Source organism: Sturnira hondurensis, unplaced genomic scaffold, assembly GCF_014824575.4.
Source record: "Sturnira hondurensis isolate 20B ecotype Veracruz unplaced genomic scaffold, ASM1482457v3 Scaffold0013299, whole genome shotgun sequence".
Lineage (NCBI taxonomy): Eukaryota > Metazoa > Chordata > Mammalia > Chiroptera > Phyllostomidae > Sturnira > Sturnira hondurensis.
Genome location: NW_028085930.1, coordinates 10,165,574 through 10,186,240, shown reverse-complemented (window position 1 = coordinate 10,186,240; position 20,667 = coordinate 10,165,574). Strand labels below are relative to the sequence as shown.

The window sequence follows — 20,667 nt, the reverse complement described above, 5'->3', positions numbered from 1 at the left end:
AGAGAGAGAGGGAGGGAAGGAGGAAGGAAGGGAAGGGGAAAAGGAAGAAAGGAAAATAGATGGCTTTTCCCTTGAAGGAGAATTTATTTCAAATGGCAATTCCTTTACATATTCCTCTTGGTTATACCCCACACAATTCTCTCCTGCCTTTCTGGGAGCACCTTAATATTAAAACTGTGAGTGTAATTTAGAATGTTAAATGAAACTTGAGGAACTAGAGTCTTCAAAGTCCCAGTCATTCCTCTGTTATCAAAATGTTCTATGGCACACACAGCGACCGGCCTCTGTGAGCTGTGCAGCGCTTCCAGGATGACATGCAAGCTCCTTTGTCCCTTCCTACCCGGGTCCACAATGTGTCAACCAGTCAAGCGTGCACATCCTCTGTCCCTGCCACACCGCCCGGCTCTGGTGTCTGCAGGCTTTCCAGAGGGCACAGGGCACCGGGCACTGGGTTTCTCTGAGCATGCAAAGCCTCCAGTGGCAGGGACTGTGCAGCACAGACCACGGGGCACTGAGGGAAGGACACATGCTGAAGAAGCCTGCAAAATCACAGGCGCCAGAAACGACACGCTAGATACCTTGAGGATGGTGATATTCCAGGTAAAGCTCTCCACAGCCTTTTGCAGTTTGCGCTCCTTCAAGCCTTCCTTGGTGCCTATACTGTGCAGGTGCTCGTGGAATTCCATGGCTGAAAGAGATGAAAGACAAAGGAGATTATGTCTCCATCCACTCTGGGGTGATGGGCCAGCAACATTCGTTTCTAGGTGCTGCTAACCGATTCCAACCTCTGTCGGAATTTGGGAAACGCGCCTACTTAAGAACGCAGTGATGGCGGAAACGCTGAGAATTCCTGGTGTCAACGAGGCGGAAGGCATGGGAGAGGTCAGCCGCCGTTCCTCATGGTTTTGAAGGGTGAACAGGGCACACAGGATCATTCTCATCCTCATTTCAGAGGTGAGAAGTCTGGGGCCCGGCAAGGCTCGGGGCTCGATGGCTGTGGAGGGAGCAGGAGGAAGGGCTGGGACTAGAACCCAGGTCTTGGGAACCTCAGAAGACAGACTTCAGCTCTTCTGAGGACACAGTGTTGGCAGTTAGGGAGGAAATGAATGGGAGGTGTGTGTCCTGTCGCAGCAGAGTCAGTCTGAGGTCGGATACCAAGCCAGCCTGTTCCAAAGGAGAGAGGGTAGAGGGAAAGACCACAAACTCTAACCTTGCATATGTATTACGACTCTTTACTATCACTTACAGAAGGCAATTATACGGCCTACTGTCATTCAAAATAATCTCTGGAGGCTCCTCATGCAGTAACTCAGCAATGATGCAGGACCAGTGTTACGGCCCTTTTACTGGTTTAATAACATCATGTTTCATGGACCTTTTGCATGTTCGATTGCAGTCAATTACCCCATCTCTGGCCAATGGGAATTCTTCAGACTGGTCTCCATGTCCTTTTGAAATGACCTATCAGCCTTGGCTACGTTCCTTGCTTTCTTGACAAGATGCTCCGCCTCAGACTTGGAACACTCCTTCAAGGACCTCTGGACTCTGTCAGTGGGGAACAATATTTCAAAGCCACACTCTGGGTGCCAGGAATGCTTACTGCCTCTGAGTTCTCATTGTTTTCTAGGCCTTTCCATGCACAGCTCTCAAACACGTGTATTATTCTTTAGCAAGAATAGGGTCTTGCTAAACTTCTAATTCAAATTGAAGTATACAGTGTTTTCCCATATTTTTAAAAAAATTTTATGCTCATTTCTTATCTCTTAGGTGGAAAATCTTAATCCCTCATCACATCAACATAACTATTAATAATACAACAGCTGAATCCAATTTAAACTCTCTTTGCATTTTTTGTACTTAGAGAGTATCTCATTGAGAATGTATGGTAAAATGCTCCAAGGTCAGGCATAATAATTCTTTTCTCTCCACGGTGATGTCACTAACAAAGTTCTATTAGGTTCAATTGTTTCATTTCTTTTTTTTCATTTTATGTGAGTATGGAGGAGTATGTTGTTTAAAGTATAAGCAAACATGTACACATGTACATAAATCGTCTCTTCCTTGCACAAAAAGCAGCATACTATGTACACTGTTCTGTATCTTGGCTTTGTTTTTCCCTCACATGACGACACAATGGAGTTTCACTATGGGTCAGTGTATAGAGCTCTCCCTCAATCTTTTATTTTTTTAAAGAAATAACTTTTAAAAACCCTCATCTGAAGATACGCTTATTGATTTGAGAGGCAGAAACAAAGAGAGAAACATTGGTTGATTGCCTCCCATATGCTCTCAATCCGGGATCAAACCCCCTGCCTAGATATGTGTCCTAGACCAGGAATCGAACCCACAACCTTTTGGTCTACGGGACGATGCTCTAACCAACTGAGCCACCTGTCCAGGGCCCACTCCTTTCTTAGCAGGTTCACAGAGCTCCACTGTGTGGATGGACCAGCATTTATTTATCCAGTCCCCTGCTGAGGTATATGGGGTTATTTCAAATCTTTTGCTATTACAAATATTGTGAAGTGGTTATAATTTTTATAAGACATGCCCTGTGTTCTTTGGTATACCTTTCTCCTGCTAGGCTGGACATTCCGATTTCTAGTTCCCTCTCTCTATAGCCCCATTTCAAAGCACCTCTTTACACAGTAATCAACAGCGGCTTTATTCCTTAGGGGGTTTAAAAACAAGCAAAAGCTGGCACACACAGGACACATATGGTAAACTGCCAATTTAATCTTTTTTCTTATCTCTCTATTATTTTCCCCACCTAATTGGAAATATGGTCCTACTTCCTGTCATGCTAATAAGGCTTAAGAACCTCATTGGTTTCAAGAAAGAATGACAATGAGTAAAATTCATTACGTGGTCTAGGAAACTACCACACTGACCAACCACTCTCCTCCCTCCCAACCTCTCTTTTTCAGTGATGTACTCAAGAACACCCCAATTCAGTGAACTACGCCCCCCATCCCCCTGCTGGTGACCCGGCTCAGTGGGCTGCCTCCCCCACATCTAGTTCTGACTTTCACTGGATGTGCTCAGCTTAACACACTGCAAAAGAAACAAACAAACACCAGAAAGCAAACAAACCAAACAGCCAGGCTTAGGTGGCAGTCTTGTTCTAAATCTCAGGTTTTGTGGTGGAGGATTAAACCACACACACACACACACACACGCACGCACGCACGCACGCATGCACGCACGCGCACCCATCATTTTCCCTGGTCACAGGTGGGAGTCTCCCTGGAGTGCACCATACTTCTCACGACACGGCCATTCGAGGCTCTGATGGTAAGACCCCAATGTCTATGGGTTTTTACTTAAGATTTAACATTGGACTTCAGGAAGATCAGGGTTTTACGACCAAAATCATCAATACTCATAATGTTTATATTTCTGGCAGTCAGAAGGCACTAGATTCTTATAAATATCACTGAGGTTCAGTAGATGAAATTCATGACTAAAGTAGAGGAAAGAGAAGAGACACCAGAGAAGTGTGTGTGTGTGTGTGTGTTGGGGGTGTAACTCTGTAAACAAGGCAACACACAGCTGTGTGGCCTTTGAGGTACCCAGGACAAGAATTGGGGAGGGAAATGAAAGGGGTGTCTCTTACACTGTAATTGCCTGGCCAGATGAAGCTTCTTCATGCTGTTTCTATTACACCTTTCAAAACTGGCACAAAGGTGTGATACAACGACACTGGGGGATTTTCACCACCCAGGTACCTTCCTAGAAGCCTCACTCCACCAGAGGCCAACTGCTTCTCTTGCCTTGCTGAATATTTGATCGCTGTACCCGCATAGAAACTTCGTTTCTTTAATTTGACCTTTTCTCCTTTCTTTCCTTTGATTCAAGCTGGTCTCACCCAGCCTCCTGACCCACCTGCCTCCTGCCCCCTGGCAGGTCCATGCCCTTGGGCATTAAGCCCTCAGAACAATGAGGTTCTGATCCTCATCAAACAATCTCTAGAACAAAGCCTTGGGTTCGTTGACCCCAAAGACAGAGTCTCCGTCAAACCAGAGATAACAATCTAGGCCTCAGTTGTGTTTCTGCTCCAGGCCCAGAAGAGCTGGGAAACCAGACAAAGGGATGCCCCCGCTGCCACCAGGACCAGATCCAGCCGTTGGCGACCCCCCTACCTTAGTGCTGACCGGTCAGTAGAGACCTCGACCCTGACCGTGATCCAAACTCCTTTAGTCACTCTGATTAGTGGTCCCCCCACCCCCGGACTCCAGGAGGAAACACAGTCAAGATGATGAAAAGGACACTGATAAGGACGAAGTAGGAAAACATCTAAAGAAACAAGCACAGCTGTCTAAAAAGCTCGTATGTGACATTTATTAAAAAGTGAGACCAGCCCTGGCTGGTGTAGCTCAGTGGATTGAGCACGGGCCTGTGAACCAGACAATCACGGTTCGATTCCCAGTCAGGGCACATTCCTGGGTTGCAGGTCAGTTCCTGGCAGGGGCCAGTTTCCAGCCGGGGATGCACAAGAAACAACCATACATTGATGTTTCTCTTCCTCTCTCCTTCCTTTCCCCTCTAAAGATAAATGAATAAAATATTTTTTTAAAAAAAGTGAGACCAGACAATTCCCTTTTATCTTCCCCCTCTTAAAATAGCTGCAGCCCACTAAAAGTCTATAGGGAGGTGCAAATGCATCATTAATAAAGTTCTTTAAGGGAGGGGGGACAAAAATGTTGGAAACTGGAAAAGTTATGTTAAAATGTACCCATCCCCAATTTTAAAGTGACCAAGACTTTTAGTCCCTCTGTTATTTATTCCATTATTCGACTTGCTGAACAACACACTTCTTTAAAATGTGTTTTTATATTACTAACTTATAGACTGATCCTTGCAAACATTTTCCAATCTATCTACATGAAGCACACACTGACTTCAATTTTATGAAAATTAAAGGATCCTCACCTTGGCCGATGCAGCCTGCATGCACCCTTCACGCCTCCCCTAACACATGCAAAGCCCAGGGCAAGGAGCGAGGGTGCAAAACCCAGGGAGGCAAGAGGCAGCCCAGCAGGAGCTTTACATGTGTTTCAGGGGGAACCTGGGGAGGGCCTATAGAATTTCCCCAAGGAAAAGGTGGAGAAGGACTTGGATACTGGTCTGCCTGACCCCAGTTCCCCAAGGCTTTCCAACTACCATGCGTTATTTCTCTGCGAGAGCCTAGCCCTTAGTATGAGCTCACGCTGTGGTCATGTGTGACAAATAATTCCGCTGTGAGGTAAAACACTGTAAGGGCTCCTGGACAGGCACTGACCAAGTTCTAAGGGAATACAGAGGGAGACAGAATGAGATTATGCATTTGAACTGGGTCAGTCCCTATATAACAAGAAAATCTAATCATACTTCTAAGGTGAAAATTGCATTATTACCCGACATGAAATTACCAGGGAACCTATTCTGACATGTCACAGGAGGTCTTTTCTGTTTTTTTACATCAGCAGTGAATATAAAGAACTTGTCTGGGGTAGATGTTAAGTAGTTTTCTCTCTATTTTCCAAATCATTTTCAGCAAAGAGAAATCAGCCCAATAAAAAAGTTCTTATCTTATTAAGAAACTTAAAAGCAGTATTTCTTCTCCTTTCTGTAAGTCATACCATCCTGAGTAAAGAGCAGAGTGAGTTTTAAAGTAGCTGGTGAAAATCAGGTAAGTCAAAGTTTCAGACTAAGTTACCATCTCTCCCTATCCCCCAGAAAGCAAGCAAGTTGCTTTTTGCTTTAAAACTCCTGGTTCTATCATTTCTGTTTGAGGGTGATAGAGCTAGGAGCCAGTGGAAGGTAAGGGAATGTGGGGCTCCCACCCTGGGGGTGAGGATGGGGCACTGGCCAACGCTGGGAGGAGCCCTGGGGTGGGCAGGGAGCTGGTGAAGAGCCCGGAGTGGAGGAGGCAGGAAGTTCAGTTAGGTAGGGAGTGGGTTGCTCCCACAACCTAGAGAATGTAAAGGGTTGTAGCCTTGTGGCTTCCATTGTGTGAACGAGTTTGGAGGAATGGTAATTCAGCAAAGGGCTTGGGTGGGGGGGGACCCTATAAGAGGATCGTGGGGTCGGGCTTCACAGAGAGGGACTCGCAAACCTCGGTGTTCCAAGAACCAGGGGAGGTGCATGTTTAAAAGGTGCATGTTCTCGGCCTGTCCACCAGGACTCTGATTCAGGAGGTCTGGGGTGGGCCCAGACACGGGCATTTCTAGCGAGCCCCAGAAGATTTCTGTGCAGGAGGGCCTGGGATCACTGCGCGGAAACCACAGCAGGAGGAAGGGGAGATGGGACCGAGAAAAGGAAAGTCATGATGAAGATGGAGAGCAAGCCCAGTAGGTGCCCGAGGGCCATGATTACAGGGGCGTCTCAGAAACCTAAGAATTATGATCCTGCCAACACTGCCCTAAGGAAAGAAGCAGGGGGAGGCGGGGGGCAGGGTGATGAGGAAGTCAAGACTCTTCTTTTGTAAATGACCAGCCCAGCTCATGTATACAAGTATTTACTTCCAAGTTACTTTATCTCGAATAAGATTTCTTTCTATGTTTTCTAGTTCCGTGTTCATTAAAAAGGACTGTAATGAGAAACTGAACTATTACCTTAGATTTCCTTTATAAGTAGATTTTTCAGAAGTTATCTGTTTCTGCAATCAGCAGTCAATCTTTATAATACTGAGATACAAAAGGTTGCATCATTTTGCATGATGAAAGTAATTCTTTGTTCATGAAGTAATAACACTAAGTGGTCAGCCAATAACATTTACTGATCACACATGTGCAGGTCATTTGACCATATGCTATGTCGAGTCCCATTAAAACCCACTACATTACATGCTGAACGTGGCCAAAAGCTCCAGATTTCTAGAAGCACGGGGAACAAGGTAGGGTAAGAGAACTAGTATTCACATTATCAGCTCATGGACATCTGTTTCATAAAGAGGTCTTCCCAATTTTGTTCTGGATTACAATGGCTGTGCTTAAAGGCATTTGTAGAGCAAATAGGGCAACAGCATTAAAATGATGATGTGAGAATACTACCAATTGCTGCTTTTTAAAAACCGGTGCCAAAATAAACTGCAGGTACAACATCAAATCAGGACTTTCGTACTAGGAAAAAGAAACTATGTCTGGGAGATTTTGTAGGCATATACGGACTGTATACTGTAATGCAAAAGGTTACAGAATAAATTACAAACAACTGGTAATTTAGGATGAGATTACTTACTCCCCCCAAATAAACTAAAAATGATAAATCATACAAGTTTCATTTTCTAAAACCTGAGGAAGTCCAGCCTGTGTTTGCAGTGAAATGACTATACAGAAAACGAGAAGGAAACAAGTACTCCTAAGGGACAAGGGATTGCCCTTGGGGCTGTTACAAAACTGTGAGCCATTATACTGGAAAGTTACATAACAAAGAAGCCGGGCCATCTGCATCATTTCCTGTGCCTGATCTTGGCTAGCCTGGGTGTCCTCGGTGATGTAGTAAGAATGCTGAGCTCTGGTTAAAGGAAGACTCTTTGTGTAGCTCCTGTCCTCGGGGGACCCTACTTACCAAACAGAGCCTGGGATGCAGGGTGCCTGAGCAGCCAGCGCTGTTCCATCCTGACCTTTGGCTGCAGGCCGGCCTTGAAACACCTGTGCCTACCCCTTTGTTCAGACACGAATGCGGCCACTTCTGGTGGCTGTTCGTCTGGTCACCATACAGAGGTGAGCTCTACTTCCTGCCTTCCTAGTAATCACACCGGCAAGTTTCCACCTTTGTCATCTCACGGCACACACTAACCACTAAAATTCTGTGGTGCGCACGCACACCTATTTGCCAGTTTGACCAAAGAACAGGTATGATTTTGATTCATTCACACTGGATGGCTATTGTTGTGGCGGGTGGTATGATTTTTTTATTTGACAATCAGAGGGAAAAGAGATCAGCGCCCTGATTAAATAGTCAGGTACTGCATGTTTTAAAAACTCTTGGGGCACAGCGGTTGAAAATCACAGAACTACACGATTAACACCACTCATGTGCAATTACGCCAAGTCCGTAGCTGACTTTGGTTGCATGTTCTTTGCTCGCCAATTATCACTGTATCTTTTCTCTGCCTGGCAGTGTGGCCAGTATTTCAGAGTGAGAGTCCCTCCACTCTGGGAGGGGGACTGTTCGTCGCACAGGTGCGGTGCCTGGAAGCAGTCCTCACTAGCAGGCTTTTCATAATGTTGGTTAAGAGAAGCCTTTACAATTTGTAAAAGGATAAGGAGATCTGAGAGAAGGACTCAAAGCAGCTCCTCTGGGTGAGTAAAAAAACCAGAACACTGCTGCCGTCCTTCCCTCGGGGGGACTCCGCCAAGGCGGTCCCCACGCCCCGCCCAGTGGGCCTGGGGTGGGGGGAGATGCAGACCAAGGCGGCTTCTGGGGGCACCTCTGCTTCTTCCTCTTGGCAGGAGGGGCTGAAACGGAGGGCTTTCCAGCGCCAAAACTCACTGATGAACTATAGGTAAGGAAAACCTGCATCCTCTTGAAGGAGAATGTTATTGACAATTTCTTTTGTGACCATCTACAAATCAATATTGAAAAGTTTTAAAGTTACGCATTTAAGCCAAAGGAAATTTAATATTCTTATAGAATGTGGCTCTAAGCTCGCAAGGCCCAACGCTGCCGGGTGGGTAGACAGAGAGCTACCCGCTGGGCACTGGCGACAAAGGAGAGGGAGGCAGGTCCTTGACTGAGTCGCTGCGGCTGCGGCTTAGCGACAAGAACTCCCACTGTGCGAACGATCTTCAGGTTCAGGAATAGAAACCAGGACAAGAATAATGAGGGACTAAGTCATGGGATTATTTTCTTCCTTCAGGAACCAGTTCCACTTCCCTGCATGTTTCCAGCATCTTCTAAAAGCTCCATCGACACACTGTCATCATAAATGCGTATATTTTAGAACCACGTGTGGTTGTTCACATCATCTTGAAGTTAGCTGCTGAACGTAAACATCTGTGTTTTTCTCTTGTTTAATGTTCCATCTACTGGTCCGACTGAAACGAAATGGCCCTGGGAGAGCCTCAGATCACACATGGCCTTGCCCAGGTTTTCTTTAAAGGCGAAATCAACATTTTGAGTCAGCTAGTACGGAGGCAGGGGAGGGAAGCCGGATTCCTTCATTCTACTAACTACAACACTGCGGTCAGAGTCAGGCCCGAGGTAATTGTTCATTCTGGCCAAAAAAACAGAAATCTCTGTGAAGTTTCCGTAAACTTCATTGAAAATCCATTGGAACGAGGTAAATGATCCTTTGAAAAGTCTGATCTGTTAAACAACCGTAATGAGCTATATTATTTAAGAGTCAAAATACTCAATGTGTTTAAAGGCACTGAAGTTTGAAGGCTGTGAGCGTGTCGCACAAACGCCATGACGTGCACGGGCACGTGGGCCGACGCTCGTGGTGAGTAGCATCCGGGAGGCAGGGAACAGTCGTGTCTCACACCCAGGCCTGGCTGGGTCTGCTGCAGCTGCTAGTTCAGGGAAAAAACGGCCTCTGGGCTTTCACTGCTCTGCACCAGAAACCCACTACTGTGTTTCTCTGATCCCGTGACCCCGAGTGTCTGCTGCGAGGGAAAAGCTGTGGGCTGTTTTTCTTCTGGAATGTTAGCCAAGGAGAAAATCTGCTCAAATTCCTTCGTGGTAATGAGCTTGAGAACTACGGAAGTAGATGGCAAGTCACCAAACAGCAGAGAAAGGAGGAATGGGAAACCCACACCCGGGGCATTCTACATGAGTTTAGTTTGGTGCTGGTCTTCGGGGAATGGAGACTTGGGCACGTGACCAAAGCGGGAGGCCAGGCAGCCAGTCCACGGTGGGGACCACATACATCATCTGGTTTACAGGTGTAATGTTAAGCTTTAAAAATTGCTCGGGCCCCCCAAAAGTATATGATTTCCTTTATATGTAAAGAACTGTATTTTTGAGAGGTATTGCTTCTTTCCTTCTCACTTCTCAAAAATCTAAACAACTTATAATTTTTATACAGATAGGTGTTGACTTCATGTCATTTTCCAATTCTTATTTCAAAAATAATTGACAACTCAGGTCATTTAAAAGTTTTTCTTGGAGAGGCTTAAAGCTTAAAGACAAAAAATGAAATGCAATGCTGATACAAGGATTATGTTTTATAAAAATTAATACACAAGTCAACGTTCCGAGATGATATTGTTCACTTAAGAACATCAGCACAGCTGCATACAATGGAATGTGGTAAAAAGACATGGCCCTTCCATCAAGGTTCCCGCTTCCCATCCCAGAAAAATGTAGATGAAAACCAAACAGCTGTAAAAATAAACTAAAAATCGGAAAGCACATGATACATATACAATACTAAGATGGAGGAGGATTTTGCTTTCAAGGGAGGGTGTTTCCGGCAGAAGCACAGCATTATCTCCTCTTCGACTAAAATGAATGCTGTTGATTCTCGCCAAACATAAAGCAGACAACCTTTCAAACCTTCTGGCTGGGATTTTCTCTATCAATCTGAATGATATGAACCTAGAATATACCATGTAGCACATGGCTAAAAGACTTTAGAAGTATAACTTTCAAAAATACTCATTAAGAGAGACAAATTGATCTTATACTAATATACTTAAAGATTAGTTTTTCAAATGAAAATTTAAGCTTTTTTTTTTTACATCACACACATCCAGTACAAAAATATTTTTGTGTGTGTTGAAAATAGAAACCAAAAGCAAGGAGTAAAGTTTTTCAAATGGTGACAAAAATGTATATTTATAATTTTAATTTATTTCAAATGTCCCAAATTGGGTATACCGAGCTATTTCCTGGGAGATGGAATATTACATTAAGGAGGTCGATTTATCAATACTATTAAAAGTATCTCACTATGCCACGGCCTGCACGTGTCTTGTGGCATAACATCAAAGTCCCTTGAAGACAAAATGTGGATACCTAAGCATCTTCCAACAAATTTCCTTGTTAAACTACGCCGCAGCCTCTGTGAACTACGCACTGCTCCAGAACTCCAGGGATGGTGGGAGGTCTGGGTGTGCCGCCGAAACGTGGGCGTTCGTTCCACAATCCCCACGGAACATGGAAATGCCTAATTCGTTTTCATATAGTTCCAGTTGGTAGCCTCTTTTTCTTGGCCTTCTTCCCAGCCAATTTTTGCCTTACCAAGAGCCAAATTATTTTAAGATGGATTTCGAGCTGTCATATCCTGTTCCACATGAGGTGGAAGAGATAAACCAGGTCTCTTAAATATACCCACAAAACCCAGATGGATGACGAGATCCCCTGACGCCAAATCCACAGCAGTGTGATTTCTGAATGAATGATGTGACGGAGGTCCTACTTCCTCTGCCGGCACGTTCCATCTGGGTGAATCTAGGTAAGATGAAGCTGTGTAACTTGTAGCCCCCGAGGTACCTAATTACCATACCACCATTCTAGACTCATGGCCATGTGACTCACCTGGATCACAGAGAAATAATGTGTTTAGCAGGACCTTCCTCATTTCATTTCACTGAGAAATAAAAAGGCCTTCTGCACTCCAATTATACCCAATCTATTTTTTTTTGTAACCTAGGATATATTTGTTTGGATTGCCACTCTTAAATCAATTCTTTCCTCTCTTGGTATTTGTCTGAGAAAGATAATTTATTAGGAGCACTGCTTGAATTGAGGTTCTTTAATAAACAAATACAACAGAAAATAATTTTAAAAACGTATAGGAATACCAGAGTTTCTTGAAGGCAGTTTGCCCCCTTCCCTGCAGAGCATCCGCTGAGAGGACCCTGAGAATTGCTATTGAAATGAAAAGCAACGCTTTCTGACACTCTGGGCTCACAAAGGAAGGAGAGAGGAAGACGTGACCAGAAAGCACTGCTTTGGGATCTGCTCACAGGACAGGTGTTCCAGGAAAGTAAGGCACCCCCCAGTTTCCATTCCCCTCTTTGTTGGCATTGGGGGAATTTGGCCAGTGAAAGACGGTATAAGGAGGAAGGAACATGATGGTACAAAGAAATGCCATTTAACAAGGAGAAATACTATCAGGAAGACCATCGACTTGGGGCTCTTGAAGCAGGATGGGGTGACGGGTATAGAAGGTGCGATGGTGAGACAGTGACTTTCTAGAGACCCAATGCTTATTCTGAAGTTTTGCCGTGACTTGGCCTAGTTGTCACCTTTGTGACTATTCCTTCTACCCTCCCTTACCAGCGATGAAGTCTCCTTTTTGGGGAATCCAAGAGAGAGGGCAGGCCAGCCAGCCACTGAAGACCTCTATACTTCCTGGCTTCCCATGGCTTCACTAACTGGGTGTTAACTAAAGCACCTAGGAGGGGATTCAGTACCTGTCCCTCCAGAACAGGAAAGATGCTCAGGGCTCCAAAGGAGTTAGGGGAGCCCGACTCAGGTCTTCAGGGAATCACTCTCCACCTTCAAAGTCAGTCATTAACGTTCCTCCCTGCAACTCACGGGGATGGGCTGTAATTTGTGTATCCCTCGCCATTCAATGGGATTACCTCTTTAATCTGGTGATTTTTTTTAAGCAACAGTGAGGAAGCAATTCCCAAATTAGACCATTGATCTTAAGGCACTGTTTTAGAGCCCACGGGGCTGGCAGGGAATCGTATAATCCCACGACATTTAGGAGGATGAAAACCAGGCAGAGAGGAGCCAAGTGACTCACCTAACATCACACAGCAAGACGTGGGTGGCACAGAGGGCATAAGAACAGGGGTCTCTGGACCCCTGAGGAAGAACCTGTCACTTCTGTAAAACAGAGCTGGGAAACATAAATGAAAAAAAAAAGTTCCAGGCTCCCAGGTTTCCTTTTGTAACGTTTTCAAACAGAACACTCGTGAAGTGCTTTCAGAATAAATCTTCCAGACGATTTTACGTTCGCTCTGGTGGGCAACATAACGATGTGAGCAAACCAGCTGATAGATGGTGACAGGTTACTTATCTGGTAATGTCAGCTCCTAAAAACATACTGAGATCCAAGGAGCTGGCGAAATAAAAAAGGTCTCTGAGCAATCAAATCCAGGTCACGTAGGTCTGGCCTGACAGTCTGCCTCTTCTCCCCATATGGAAGTGCATGGAGCTCTTGTCTGCTTTCAGGGAAGATAAATCTATCAAGCTCGGTCAAGGGGGGGGGGGGGACACCAACTGCTCAGCAGAACAGAAGCAGTAAATTAGGAAAGAAAATAGCAAGTGGAGTACAAACAGACAGTCAGAAATTCAGTACAAATTAGCAGTAGGAAGTGAAATTTGAATGAGATGGAATTTAATTGTTAACCCTGGAAATGGGATCTGAACAGAGTGAGGCCACTGGTGTGCACGTCAAGGGTCTTCCAAAACACAGAGGGTCCTGGGGAAATGGCCACATTGAACGGGAGAGCAGTAACAGATGCCACTCCAGGTGACCCCGAGTCATCCACAGTTCAAATTCATTTTGGCAAAGCAATTTTAAGAAGGCAAGGATGTATAGAATCCATTATAGAAAAATTCCCATTAAACCGATTAAAATGAAGGGTAATTAAAGCTTTCATTATTATTTGGAAGGCTACCTTGCATCCCACTTCACTCAGCAATGATGCAACCCTGCCACGCATGAGACTGCCTTAGAGCTTTTAGAATAGAAGCTTCTGTTTCTAAATAGGTAAGCGGTGCTGGGAGCCGGGCCGGGTTATCTTTCACTTAGAGCTTCATCTTCCCTCAGTCATTCTGAAAGAGAACCGATTCTCACGCCAGAAGAGGAACCAGGCTCTCGCCCACCCAGCCACCCAGGCACACAGACAGCCTCTGGGCACTGGGCCTGCCCATGAGGCCAGGGGGGCAGGCAGGGGTGCTCAGCAGAAACCTCACCCAACACCCAACACGGTCCCCCAGCCTTGCGGGTGTGGTCCATGTCTTCACCAGGAACGTTTTTAGTCACAGATTCCTGCAGCAGCCTCTGTTTCTTTATTCCTCCCTTTTTTTAAATTTAGTAATTTGTTATCAGAATTCTGCATACACATAAAGAGCCAGATAACTGTCCTAACTGCCCCTCTCCAGAAGCAGTTATATTCAAGCCTCTTAGCTGAGTTTTGTTTCCTTTTTTAGTATTTATTGTCCACATTTCTAAGTGACATGCTTATATAGTTTAGTTACATTTTTTCCCCCAAGCACTGCCTGTTAAACTCCCACAGGAAGGATGAGAATTTTGCTATTTTTAATGCTCCTACTGTCAGGACGCAGGTGGTCTCCTGGCCATCTGGGGTCTCACTGCTTCCTAACCCGGCTTTGGGACAGCTCTCTTTTATCCCGGCCTTTACCCCGATTTCCAGTGGTGCCTGGCACCACTGAGTTCTGAGCTGGTGGGCGTGGCCTGCAGGTCAACCAGACTGCTTGTCAGGCCCCGCCCCACCCACCACTTCAGGGTCACCTTGCCGGAGTCAGCTCAGTCAATTAGCACTTGTCAGCTGCTTTTAGTTTCCAAAATGTTTTGGCTCCCATTTTTTGGGGGGGGTCCTTGTGGGTTTATGCCTTAAACAACAACAATAAAACAACACACCCCAACAAACCAACAGCCAAAAAATCCTGTCATTTTAATAAAGGCTCAGAAGGGAGCGGAGAACAACTGCAGATGTTAATTCACCATCTTTGACAGGAAGCATGTCATTGATTTCTATTTTTTTCCAGAAAACAAATGATTTTCCATTCCAATTCACCTGATAAAAATATCCAACTCACTGAAGCAAAGCAGTTTTGAGTTTCTTTCTAGATCATCTTTCCATCCTTTATGAAACAGATCAATAAAGCAACTAAAAAGGAAATTAAAATTCAATGATAGTCTGCCTTTCTGGCCATTGAGACAGAGAGAGGAAGGGTGAGAGAGAGTTGGCTGCCCTGCACGTGTTCCTCACTAATCACCGACTTCGCTACTCCTTGGAAGAACAAGCATTTGCTAGATTTAGAATGAGTGCCTGAGTGTATTCAACTGTGCTCATTAATTTGTACGTACTCATTCTTGTAGACACAGAACTTCTCACCTACCTTTCTCGTTCAGTGACAGCCCAGACCCTCATCCCTCCTGCAGACCTAACATGTAATTAGTCCCTTTCCCAGCACCAGGGACCTCTGACTGAGCAAGGCCCCCATACCCTTGTCCGGTCCTGGTTCCCTCTTTCGCTTCCTCACCCCAAAGCTGGTGCTCTCCTAGGGGAGCAAGCACTTCCCTGTCCACCTTCTCAATAGCAGACACTCCTCTCCTCCTCAGAATTCCTCTCGGGCCATAGCCTTCTGTATTGTCTGAGAAGAAGAGGGGTCCCTCCCTCTCTCCAAGGTCAAGTGTGGTAAGGGTTATACTTGATTCCTTCCCTCCTCACTTCCTCATCCCTGTCTCATCTTTTCTCATCTTCCTGTTTACCTCTTCTCTACATCTTTCCTATTTCTGGGAACATGGTTTTCGTAAGATTTCCCTTTGCCTCTGGCCCTCGGTGCTGCTGTAGTCTCTTGTTAAAAGAGAGCTACACAGGCTTCCCCAATGCTCACTGAGTGGTTGTCCCCTCTGCCCTCCCTGTGATCCACCCCTTTGGGTCACCTGCCTTCAGGGCCCTTGCCTACCTGGGCTGGAGATCACTTCTCTGCCTTCCTCTCCTGCCTCACTCCCTCTCCTCAAACAATATCAACATGCACGTTTCTATCTCCAAACAACTAACTGCACAGCCAGGAGTCTGAACCTGTCCAACCGGGTGCACTTTTTCACATGCGACTGCCGGTGGGAGTGTAACTCCTTATTTTTACCTAATTGTTTGACTGGTAAGAATACAAATGAGTGCTTATCTAATGAGAATAAAAATTAGGGTTTGAAAGTTTGAAGTACTTCTGAAATAATCCTCTCCTACAGCACTGTGGTGACCTAGCTCTTCATTTTGCCACTGTGAGATTAAGTTATGCAAGCAGAACAGCAATTACTTACTCAAAGGAAAATCTTATGCAAATGTTTTTAAGCCCAATACAAATTGGCAATTCTTCCTATGACTAATGACTATGTGCCCTTATGGTAACTGTAAACACAGGAAAGAAAAGATCAAGGGTCTCTAAAATAAGCACTTGGATGGCGGAGGGCTGGGTAGGCAGTCAGCAGGAACCATGAAACCGGAAGATAATCACTAGAGACAATGAATGGGGCACTACTCCGGCCTCGGCCTGGAGAGAAGACGAAATACTGCCATTTGAGACCATGTGAATGGGCCTTGAGAATATTACGTTAAGGGAAATAAGTCAGTCAGAAAAAGTCAAGAACCACGTGATTTCACTTTTATGTGGGATAAGAAACTGAAACCCACAGACACAGACAATGGTATGGTGGTTACCAGAGGGCATGGGGGTGGGGGTAGCAGAGGGTAAAGGGGGACACATATTTGGTGACAGAAGACGATTTGACTTCGGGTGGTGGGCACACAACGCAATATACAGATGACATATTGTAGAATTATAAACTTAAAACCTATAATTTTACTAACCAATTCCAACCCAATAAATTTAATTCAAAATAAAAGATAATCATTATATATCTCTAACGATATTTAAAGATCTTTGCAGAGCAATGCAAACCATTATCACACAGTGGTTTTTCTCTGCCCTGCCACCCAAACAAAAAATCCTTAATAGATAAGACTCTTCAGTGTTTTAAATACAAATATATCCCTTACTAAAAAAAAATCAAATAGAAGAATAACATAAAGCTACATTATGTTAGAAATTATCAAACTCCATAAACCAATGAAGTTGCAAAGAATCGACAAAATGTCCACTAATAAACAGTTCTTTTTTCTGAATAAATGCAGTTTCAAATTCCAATAGTCCATAATTCTCACAGTAATAATAGAAGCACATACTTAATAAAAGTCAAATCACACTTAGTTAATATTTTCGTAGCATGTTAATTTATTCTCACGTTTAAACTTCAGTCTCTTTCAAAGTACTCTCCATTTGATGCAATACACCTATTGAGACTTTTTTTTCACTGTTCAAAACAGTTTTCGAACTCCTTGATTCTGATGCCTTTTAGTGTTTCTACTGTTTTTTGTTTCACCTCTTCCACATCGGCAAAATATTTCCCTTTGAGGACTTTTTTCATCCAAGGAAACAGAACAGGTAGCTCAGGGCAAGGTCGGGTGAATAGGGAGGATGGGACATGGGGGTCATGCTGGTTCTGGTCAAAAACTGCTGAACACTCAAGTGTGATGTGGGCAGGTGCACCTGTAAATCACCCATCATGAAATGGGCGAACACATTGGAAGAGTCTTCAAAAAAAATTCACTGAAGCCGAATGCAGCCTCTCACAACGCCAGCTAGTCCACCAATATAGACGGGTTCTGAGAACACTCACCTCGCAGGAGAAGCCTGAACCACAAGAGGCCAGCCCTCCAGAAGATAATTCCGGGTTTTGGGGTCTCCCCCTTGTACACGATGCTACTGAATTCATTTTCAAGAAAAGACAAACTTTCACTTACCTGCCTTCTGACAATGGACAATCTTTTCATACACAGCATCTGCATTTTCAATCAGGGCCTTGAGGGACTGGATCATCTGCAAAGGCAACGTCCGGACATGAGGTTACACCTGACCGTGACACACCAGTCTGCACGCGTGCATGAGGCTCTTCCCTAAAATCAGGCAGAGGCTCTTTTATCTGACTTCCCACCACTCAAGTTCAAATGTGTAGGTGAAAAATGATGCAACCACGCACTACCATGGGATGGTTTAAACAAGACTGTGAGTATGAAGTTTCAGGTGCAGGGACCCTGAGCCACACTGAGCCAGGACTGAACTGAGTTCCCTTCGGTGTGAAAAGCTACCAGTACATGTGTGTACAGAGTGTTTTAAATCATTATTTTCAGCCATTTATTTTAACAATGTTCTCTTACAGAGAGTTTCAACAGCCTACACACCTTACCCTTTTCAGCTAAAATGCCTTCCTCTGAAGATTCATTTACTACTTAAACGAGGATTAAAAACACAGCTTTTATTTGATCTACCACTAATGATATACATTTTAATACTCCTATCAATGACTTTGAAAATTCAATTTTGAGTTATTGTTCCAGATTTCATGTGCTTGTTGTAAGAGCCAAGCTGGCATAAGAAAAAGTATTGGGGCAGAACTGACCAATTAGTTCACTCACTAAAATGTAGGGCAAAGAGCATGTGAAGTCGTCTTTTTGGCTCTAAAGTGACTGTGAAAATCGGAGAGCCAGATTCAGCTCTGCTCAGATGGGCGCGCTGATTAAGGCTCACCTCAGTGCAGAGTCTAACTTTTGTGTTTACGTGTCCGGCTATTTCGCATGATAATATTACTCACCTATTTTACATGACCATTCTAAGTAACAAATACCAAGGCATCATTCTTCATTTCTTTAAATTCTGCCTCATTGTTCTTTGTAGTATTTATCATTGGCTGTCATAATAATTATTTTACAGGAACTAAATATATGTAGGTTGGATAATTTGTATAACTCAGAGAACACCATATTTTGATTAATTACTTATTTATACGAAAGCATAATCCACATGCCTCTTAAGAAGTACACCAGATTCTTAAAGTGAGTCACACAGCATCTACCACCTTCCACTGTTCTAAGAAAATCAGAGTAAACATCCAAAGGTTTGAAGGCCAAAGCAGGTGTTCATTTATAGCTTCATTCATTTTTCACGGGAGGCCTATTATAGGCGGCCCCTGAGCAGAAAGTAGGGACACAGTGACCCACAGGACGAAGCCCATCTTTAGGGAGCTCACAGCCTAGTGGTGGGGCTTGTAATTCAGTGTTTTCACATTCATTCTTCAAGATCTGAGTCATTCCTGTGAATTGAAATATCCTAGCTTGACATATTGAGCAGGCAGTGATAAAAATGAATAGTTACGCACTCAATCATAGTGATATAAAGTCATTTGTATGGTTACATAATTTGCCCACTGACAAGGTTCATCTCGTCATTGGTAACCTTCCTCAGCTTTGATGTCAAGCCAAACGAAAGAGATGAAGAAGCAAGGACTTCTTCAAGTAAGGATATGGTTGTCACAGCTCACTCTCCAAGAAATGGCCAACCGCGCCCCCATCATTCAAATGGAAAAAAAGGGAAAAAAATACAAGCCATGAAACGAACCTGGTCATGAAACAAATGGGCAGGACAGGATCGATAACCGGAGGAAGAGTGGAAACCTGAATGGCAGCATTCAGCACAGGCTCACGCACACACACAACCTGTAGGGAAAAGGTGTTCGCAACAGATTCACACTGGGGGTGGGGCAGGAGCAGGATGAGCACAGGCTCATATATATGAGTTCAAATCCTGGTTCTGCTGCTCATTAGCTTTGTCACTAGGATATTACAAAGCATGGAACTATACTTTCCTACCAGTAAAATGTGTTTAGTAACAGACATGACCCTGATGAGGCTGCGAGAAGTAAATGAAAGAATGCATGGGATGATGCAATGAAGACCTGTGACTGGCTGACGTCACAGCTGACTCCTCATTTATTCAGGGGCCTGGCATTTTCTGGCAACCCAAAATTAGCTAGATGAGTACAACTTCCTTTCACATATCCACTGGCAGTGTTTCAAACACCCATCACTAATTTTAGTCTTACTTAAAAAGCCCGATGTGATGAAGCTCAGAGAAACAACAAACTGCGTGATTATTCTTGAAAGCATCTTCCAGATGAAATCTACCACTGAAAGTTAAATAGTTATGCACCTTTCAGCTGTAAAATTCATACAAGGCTTAAGACAGACACATCTCTCTCAAGGGGCTAGAGAGCGAAGCTCACCAGCCTCTTGTGCTCTGCAATACTTGGGAGGCTCAGTCCTTTGTTCTTGGGACAATCATCTTCTGCAGCCTCGAAGTGGGACCCTGAACTAGTGCTGAGAACAAATAAAGAAGAGTTGCTGACCCGGGGCTATGGGCAAACAGCAATCACAATAACACGTGGCATTTTCATTGCAGCCCACATACTATTGGGTGACAGCTATGGCAGGTTGGTGGCATATTTAATAACGGTGGTGTCCTGGCATCCACAGTGATGCTCCATTTGTGGCTTGGACTTCAATACAAAAGTTCTTCTCCTAATAATGGCAGTGAAAATCATGCCTGCCCTCCCCCTGTCTGCCCCTTGCTCATGAGCAATATACAAAATCTGAAGGTGGCTAACGCAACCACGTGGAGAATGCAGACACAGTGAAAAGCCAGTCCTCGGGTTTGCAAGTAAACAGCAGCAGCCATCAGCAGATCACGTTGGAGGGGAGTCCTGGAAGGAGGAGCCTAGGGGAAAGTAGGAACACAGCTAGCAAAACTTAGACAAGGCAGAAGAAAACTCATCCAGACCTTAGGAGAGGTGATTCTCTTTGACATACCTGTTATTAAATGTTTTCACCACTTCCTTTGGGAAGAGGAACTGTCCATTTATATCTTTTTATAGTTTGGGGGTAGTATAGTTGGGTGTGCACTTGTAACGAAATTAACACATGGCAGTTGGTAGTTCTCGTCCAGTGCATCAGTTCATTCACTCGCAACTCTTGCAGTATTTGCATAAGTTCTTCTCGAGTGAGACAGCCCCTCTAGGTATTCTTAAGGAAACTCTCTGGACTGTGAGCTCCTTCCAATAAACGCACTGGGTGAAGG

General features: G+C 44.5%; 1 protein-coding gene across 2 annotated transcripts in view; it reads right to left on the bottom strand.

The window, feature by feature from the left end:
- PLCL2 (phospholipase C like 2) overlaps window positions 1-20,667 on the bottom strand; it is a 160,851-nt gene that overhangs the window by 17,945 nt on the left and 122,239 nt on the right. For both annotated transcript variants that reach the window (XM_037061358.1, XM_037061357.1), the window contains exons 5-6: window positions 17,502-17,577; window positions 579-688 (exon numbers count right to left, since the gene is read on the bottom strand). In XM_037061358.1, coding sequence (XP_036917253.1) covers window positions 579-688; window positions 17,502-17,577 — 186 coding nt within the window. The remainder of the gene's footprint in view (window positions 1-578; window positions 689-17,501; window positions 17,578-20,667) is intronic.